At 44.3% G+C, this 8,290-nt stretch overlaps 1 protein-coding gene across 2 annotated transcripts in view; it reads right to left on the bottom strand.

Moving 5' to 3' along the window:
- Window positions 1-7,000: 7,000 nt before the first annotated feature.
- Window positions 7,001-8,290, bottom strand: part of RNF150 (ring finger protein 150) — a 279,374-nt gene continuing 278,084 nt past the window's right edge. For both annotated transcript variants that reach the window (XM_061384124.1, XM_061384125.1), the window contains exon 7: window positions 7,001-8,102. In XM_061384124.1, the coding sequence (XP_061240108.1) occupies window positions 7,963-8,102 (140 nt within the window). In that variant the 3' untranslated portion in view covers window positions 7,001-7,962. The remainder of the gene's footprint in view (window positions 8,103-8,290) is intronic.

The raw sequence follows: 8,290 nt of genomic DNA, 5'->3' as shown, positions 1-8,290 counted from the left end.
TATATATACACACATATATACATTTATAAAATTATTTATAAAATATATATAATGGAATATTACTCAGCTGTAAAAAATGAAATACTACCATTTGAAGCAACATGGACAGATCTAAAGAATATTATGCCTAGTGAAATAAATCAGGCAGAGAAAGAAAAATACTATATATCACTTATATGTGTAATTTTCAGTTCAGTTTAGTCACTCAGTCGTGTCTGACTCTTTGCAACTCCATGAATTGCAGCACACCAGGCCTCCCTGTCCATCACCAACTCCTGGAGTTCACTCAGACTCACGTCCATCAGTAGGTGATGCCATCCAGCCATCTCATCCTCCGTCGTCCCCTTCTCCTCCTGCCCCCAATCCCTCCCAGCATCAGAGTCTTTTCCAATGAGTCAACTCTTCACACGAGGTGGCCAAAGTACTGGAATTTCAACCTTAGCATCATTCCTTCAGAAGAAATCCCAGGGCTGATCTCCTTCAGAATGGACTGGTTGGATCTCCTTGCAGTCCAAGGGACTCCCAAGAGTCTTCTCCAACACCACAGTTCAAAAGCATCAATTCTTTGGTGCTCAGCTTTCTTCACAGTCCAATTCTCACATCCATACATGACCACAGGAAAAACCATAGCCTTGACTAGATGGACCTTTGTTGGCAAAGTAATGTCTCTGCTTTTCAATATGCTATCTAGATTGGTCATAACTTTTCTTCCAAGGAGTAAGCGTCTTTTAATTTCATGGCTGCAGTCACCATCTGCAGTGATTTTGGAGCCCCCAAAAATAAAGTCTGACACTGTTTCCACTGTTTCCCCATCTATTTCCCATGAAGTGATGGAACCAGATGCCATGATCTTTGTTTTCTGAATGTTGAGCTTTAAGCCAACTTTTTCACTCTCCACTTTCACTTTCATCAAGAGGCTTTTGAGTTCCTCTTCACTTTCTGCCATAAGGGTGGTGTCATCTGCATATCTGCCGCTGCTGCTAAGTCACTTCAGTCGTGTCCGACTCTGTGTGACCCCATAGACAGCAGCCCACCAGGCTCCCCCGTCCCTGAGATTCTCCAGGAAAGAACACTGGAGTGGGTTGCCATTTCCTTCTCCAATGCATGAAAGTGAAAAGTGAAAGGGAAGTTGCTCAGCCGTGTCTGACTCTTAGTGACCCCATGGACCACAGCCCACCAGGCTCCTGAGGTTATTGATATTTCTCCCGGCAATCTTGATTCCAGCTTGTGTTTCTTCCAGTCCAGCGTTTCTCATGAAGTACTCTGCATATAAGTTAAATAAGCAGGGTGACAATATACAGCCTTGACATACTCCTTTTCCTATTTGGAACCAGTCTGTTGTTCCATGTCCAGTTCTAACTGCTGCTTCCTGACCTGCATATAGGTTTCTCAAGAGGCAGGTCAGGTGGTCTGGTATTCCTATCTCTTACAGGATTTTCCACAGTTGGTTGTGATCCACACAGTCAAAGGCTTTGGCACAGTAAATAAAGCAGAAATATATGTTTTTCTGGAACTCTCATGTATAATTTTAAAATAGCATAAATGAATATATCTATTCATACCTGGATTCTGGTCCTGGGCTCACTAGAGGGCTTGCCTGTGGTTAGGGCATCTGAGATGACAAGTGGGGTAGGAGGATGGGTACTCTAGAGTTTCTCTTCTTTATCTGGAACCAAGTCCTCCACTGGTAAACACCTGACCCGACTCCTTCTGCAGGCATGTTTTTCCAGTTTACCCACTGAGGTTTTCCTAGTGTATCTGCCACTGTGGGTGCTGATTTGGGGTCATGGTCTCTGATTCTGAACTTTGTCCCTGTCCCCTTCAGGAGAAACACAAACCCTTCCTGTGGGCTGCTTTTGGGTCCTTGAGCTAAGGACAGTTTTTACCTTTTAAAAGGGTTGTTAAAACAACAATGAAAGAAAGTGACAAAAGTCATATGTGACTCACAAAGCCTGAAATATTGACCTGGCCCTTCACAGAAGAGAATTTGTGGATCCCTGTACCAACAGGGGTCAGCACATAGCCCAGGGGAACCTCTGGGTCTGGAGTTCCACTTTCCCCTCTGGGTAGTATTTTCTTATAAATTCTGGCTTTCAAGAAGTTTTCTTACTTTCCACCAATTTAGCTACTCATCAAAGAAGGGCTTCCCTTGTGGCTCAGCTGGTAAAGAATCCCCCTGCAATGCAGGAGACCTGGGTTCGATCCCTGGGTGGGGAAGATTCCCTGGAGAAGGGAAGGCCTATCCACTCCAATATCCTGGCCTGGAGAAATCCATGGACTGTATAGAGTCAGACATGACTGAGCAACTTTCACTTCACTTCAAAGAAGATTTTAAAATATTTTGTCCAATGTTTTTAAGTATTCTGTAGTTTGGAGATTTTCTTTGGATATCTGATTTCTCATAATATATGGGAAAGACAATCCACTCCTCTGCTTCCTGTTAAGCAAGTCTCAGAGTTGTAGAACAATAAGAATGGCATGTTGTTGACTATGAGTCAGTTTTGGAAGGTAGAGCACCATAACAAATTTCACTTTTTAATTTTTTAAAAATAATTTTACTTTATTTTTGCCTGCACTGGGTCTTTTTTAAAATACATTTATTTATTTTAATTGGAGGCTAATTACTTTACAATAGTGTAGTGGTTTGGCCATACTTTGACATGAATCCACCACGGGTGTACATGTGTTCCCCATCCTGAGCCCCCCTCCCACCTCCCTCCCCATCCCATCTTTGCACAAGTTTTCTCTAGTTGGGATGCTCAGGCTTCTCTTTGCCATGGCTTCAGTGGCTGTGGAGCACAGGCTCTGGTCCATGGGCTGCAGTAGCTGCAGCTCATGGGCTCTAGAGCGTCTGCTCAATAGTTGGTGCACAGGCTTAGTTACTCCGTGCATGTGGAATCTTCCCGTCCAGGGATTGAACCCGCGTTCTCTGCATTGGCAGGCAGATTCTTCTTATCCACTGTGCCACCAGCAAAGTCCGTAACTAATTTTATTTTGAAAGAATGAGCGTAGAGCCTAATACCTCACACTGGGATCTTAAGGCAAGGTGCTTTCTCTCATAACTAAGATGAGGCAACATTCCCTGGGACCCACCTTGTGGATGGTGTGTGTGTGTTTGCACATGTTCCTGCTTGGAGACTATGGTTGCATCCATCCTATTTCTGTCTCCAGATTAGAACTGTTCCTGTTCAAGGAGTGTTCCCTGAGTAAACAGCGATCTTCCTATCAATCTAATAATATTCAACTTTCAGGGGTTTTTTTTTGCTTTCCATTCCTGAGATTTTTGAGCAGGCTGGAGATGCCTGCCCATTTATGGAAGCAGCCCCAGGGTTTCTGGCAAAGGAGTTGGGAAACCCAACCTTGTCAGCCCAAACTCTGGCCCTAAATAATATCCTCCCTTTTCTCCTCCTCCTCATTCCAAAAAAGACAGGAAAAGAAAGTAATATGAGGCAAACGGACCACATCTAATTTTCTCGATTGTTCGGGAAAGGCTATGTGTTGTTAGGTGCACAGGGGTTTTGCTGGTGTAACACCAGGCCTGGGCCCAATCTTATTCCCAGGTCTAACTCTGTTGTGTTCTTGTATTCTGTAATTAACTTCTCTGAGCTCACATTTATTTATAGATATTGATGTTATTCCAAAGTCCTGAATTTTTTTTTTTTTTTCCTTAGAGATGTGAGACCCTTGGCTCCCGTTAGATCTATAATACCGATGACAGCTGTGTTGTGTGTACAGCGCTCATAGCAACCAAGGGCTATGCCCGCCAATGAAAACTGGCTCTGGTTTCTCCCCTGACTATTTAGTGAATGATCCTTAAGAACAAAGAAGGCAGGAACGTTGGAGCGAGGCACAGAATGCGGGCCTAGGTTGTGGGGGGAGGGGCATCATGACTACCATCTGACCTTCTGGATGTTTCCACAGGGGACAGAGTGGGAATGTCTTCCACAAAAGAAAGGTCTGAGGGCTTGGGCGAGTCTCATTGTTAACGTCTACGCGTGTGTGCTTAGTCCCTCAGTCGTGCCTGACTCTTTGCAACCCTGTGGACTACAGCCCACCAGGCTCCACTGACCGTGGAATCTCCAGGCAAGAATACTGGAGTGGGCTGCCATGCCCTCCTCCAGGGGCTCTTCCCAACCCAGGGATAGAACCCAGGTCTCCTGCATAGCAGGCAGATTCTGTATCGACTGAGCCACCAGGGACCTGCCAGCAAATACGGGCTCCCCTCACACGCACGCCCCTCCCCGCCTCCCACCCACCGTTGGAGACTTTGGTGGTATTCTACCTGTGCTAGGGTATGCGACTGCAGATGGATGAAGGGACGTCTAAGCATTTTTTTTTTAAGTCTTTATTGAATTTGTTGCAATACTACTTCTGCTTTGTGTTTTGTTTTTTTTTTGGCCCCAAGTCATGTGGGATCGAACCGTCTCCTGGTCTTTGATGGAGCAGAAAAGTCTCTTAATTTTTTTTGGTTGGTTGACCACCACTAAGTATGCATCTCTAGGAGATGTGTTCTCCTAGAGGAAAGTGGTTGTAGGCTTATGGGGCGGGGGTAGGGAAGGGAGACAGTTTAAAAGATATTTTTATTTATTTGACTGCACCACCTCTTTGTTGCATCTAGTTCCCTGACCAGGAATCAAACCAGGGCCCCCTGCATTGGGAGCGAGGAGTTTTAGCCACTGGATCACCAGGGAAGTCCCTCCCTGTCCCTTATGCTTACTGCCAAGAACAGAGAGTCACTGTGAGACCTGAGGGTGACTCTACCAACCAGTGGGATGAAATACTGTGCAAACTAATTTCTGTTGTTGGATCCCTAAGAATGATGGAACCATGGTTCTAAAACATCTCAGAAATAATGAAACCTGTCTAGGTACTGAATTTCTTGTCAGTTGGTACCCTCACTTTATGTATAGTAATTATCACAGAGCAAAAATAACCCACTTCTTCCCCTATCAGGCCTGTTTCCCCAATCTGGTGGAATGAATCATTCAACCAAGGCGAGGAGATGAGTGGGAATGCTGACATTGGCGTAGAAAGGATTGTGAGACTTAGAAAAGAACTCAACACATAGTCTTTCTTATTTGTTTGGCTGTACCAGGTCTTGTGTGGCATGCAGGATATTTAGCTGTGGCATGCAAACTCAGCTGCAGCATGTGGGATCTAGTTCCCTGACCAGGGATCTAACCCTAGCCCCCTGTATTGGGACCTACTGGACCACGAGGGAAGTCCCTAAACACATTTTCCTATGTTTTGAATAGCGGTTTAGCATCTAATACTCCAAATAAGGGCATTAACAGTCTAGGAAACTGGGTGGTCAAGTTGGCTCAGCTGGCTTATTACAAAGCACTGTGGAGTTTTGCATTCTCCATTCTTGAAACGATGAGTATACTGCATGGCTTCTTAAAAGCCCACGAAGTGGAGTGTCTAAAAGGGCAGCGCCTCTACTTCCTGAATGGGGAATGGTAAATAAGCCATGTGGTCACCCCTGCCTGCTCCCTGACACACAGGTGACTCTGAGGGACCCCGGTGACCTGTGTCCCAGGACATCTCTGCTCCGAGGAAGTGGGCAGCAGGCTGGCGGTGCAGGCTGTGCACGCGGCCCTTTTCGTGTTACAGCTGGAGCAGGGACAATGCTCTGAAGTGGGAAACAAGGTCCAGCAGCTTTATTCTACCTCAAAAACCTACACATTCTCTGCAAGTGGTCTCATCTAGCACAGTGTTGAAAACTACGATCCTTGACAGAGAGGAACAGTGATGACTTAGTGAAGACCTGCTTGGAAGTTGTTAACGTGTTTTGTACGAAGCCTTGTTCCAGTGGAGTTGCCCTTGGGACTTGGCTGCTGAAGTTCCTAGCATAGTGAGAATGGGTCCCACTGAACACATTTGGAAGGACCATGGACGACGGAGTCAGGAGGGATGGCTTCCAGATCTTGGGTAATAGCTTCCACCCCAGATGGCAGCTTTGTTGGTGCTCACAGGTGCTTGGGGAGATCAACCTTGTGATCGTGGAGGCATGAGCAAAATGGAGAGTGCCTCCCAATGTGGCACAGGCACAGTTACCAACAATCTCCTTCAAATGTCCTCTGACCTAGGAATGAAGCATGGATTGGCCTCTGATGCTTTACAGCCATTCACAGAGCAGTGGTCACTTGGGCAGGAAGCTGCTCTGGGAGGCCAGGGCATCCAACATGGCTTGCTTGGCTTTTGCCAGCAAATAGTGTAGTGTTCACAGCCCCTGGAGATGGGCCAGGCCAGGTGGAAGGCCTCCGTCACAAGCTGAACCACGCCAGGCACGTACGACTTGCCTGCCTCGAGGTGACACACTGGCATCTTGGATGGGCCGGACCCAGAGGCTCTGAGCCACACCAGGGCCTGCCTGGTGGGTGATAACAAATAGGGTACCGCTCCTCTTTTTCATCTTCCTTTCCTACTTCCTTAGGCTGGCATTCCCACCTTGCTAATGTGAACAAATTGCTGTTTAAAACCTGTTAGACGTGTACAAGTAAGTATAAATGAGGACTTGCTGCCCCGGCCCATCTGGTGGGCTCCGCAGTGTAACCTTCTTTACTCACTACCTATCTGCCCACTGGTAGCTCAGATCAAGTGTTCTGTTCCTACCCAACAACAGTTTAAGAGACTTCAGCAGCCGTTCTTCTCCTGAGCTGCTCGAAATATAGTTTTCAATTTTTAATTTTCGGCATGTGGGACCTTAGTTCTCCAACCAGGGATTGAACCCACACCCTCTGCATTGGAAGCACAGAGTCTTAACCATTGGACCTCCAGGGAACTCCCTCAAAATCTTTTTAATTACTTCACTTAGAGCCACAGAGCTAAGAGGAGGTCTACCTGGCATTTGACTTACCCGAGAGAGATAAAGAAGTTATTAAAATCTCTAGTTCTTTGAACACAATCATGACAGCGATAAATATGGATGTTTTCTCACCCACAGTGCCACCATGGAATCCCAGATGAGGTTACAGTTAGGGAAAGGATGACACAAACATACGCCTCAGGTTCCATTTTATTAAAAAACAAAACCAAACAAAATTTTGCAATGGAATTTCCTGGAATTCACAATCCTTTTCAAATTTTCATAACTGCATGTTTTTTTAACTTTACAGAAGAACACGATTGCATTTATTTACATGATAGTCTTCTATATAATAAAAAGAGCCATGTTGTATGATTGAATGATTCCAATTATTATCCTTAATATCTTATCATTAGCCCGTATGAGACAACAGCTTCTGCTCTCCAAGCACATAGAGAATAGAATAAATCAAAATAAAAGTTGTGTCTTCTAATAGAAGACAATTCCTGTTAAAGATGGTTTCTTTTAAACTTCTGTGTATTTCAAGAGGGATATAAAGTGCTTTAGAAGGAGTAAGGTAGGTGCCTGAGGTGGGGAAGAAGAAAAAGAGATTTATACAGAAAAAAACAAAATGAAACTCAATAACTACACCATCTGAACTAATCATTTAAATATGCCTGTGACTTGTATAGAAGATAATGTTTGGGTAGAACAGCTACATAATTCACTACTAAAATTTTTTTTTTTTTAACAATTAAGAACAAACCAAAGTCCAAATAAGAAGTTACTGGTGAAAATGCCGTGGGGAGTAACTTTGGTGATTTTGAGTCATGTGGCAAATAAAACAAGGAACAGTCTCATAATCTGAGTATCGTGAGAATGAGTTAGGGACCATTACACGTGGATCTTCAGACCTCAAGGGGCCGCTGAGTAAAATTCTAACAGTGACGTCATTCGTTTTACAATGAAAGCACTTAATCTGTGTTGGCAGGGGGTGGGGGGTGGGTAATAAATCCACTGAATTTTTTTCTTGTTAGTAGGAAGGGACTAGACATTAACTTAAAATGTCATGTCTGAACTATTTCTGAATGGTAAATTCATTCTTTGTAGATTTTTTCCCCCCAATGGAAATAATAATATCCTACCTAAAGAGGTTAAAATAAGTTGGTTTTTCTTTCCTTTTCACATTGCTGAGCTGTCAGTTGCTGGTCTTGATCTGCAGTCCACAGAATCAGTGTCTTGTATATACTGCTTGGGAGGCTCTTCCCAGAAACTAGAATAATCATCCTTCCAGCTTGTGAACATTTAAAAGAATAACACCCATTATTTTTTCAAGAAATGAATGGAATGTAACTTTTCACAAGTACAAAATTACTTCAAGTTTTCTAAATATAAGGGACTTCTCACTATAAAAATAACAACCCCTCCCTCCCCTCCCCCACCTCGACATCTCTTTCTAATTATAAAATGGTACAACCATTT

This window comes from Bos javanicus, chromosome 17 (assembly GCF_032452875.1).
Source record: "Bos javanicus breed banteng chromosome 17, ARS-OSU_banteng_1.0, whole genome shotgun sequence".
Lineage (NCBI taxonomy): Eukaryota > Metazoa > Chordata > Mammalia > Artiodactyla > Bovidae > Bos > Bos javanicus.
Note: the sequence above shows the minus strand (reverse complement) of the source record. Positions and strands in the feature narration are given on the sequence as shown.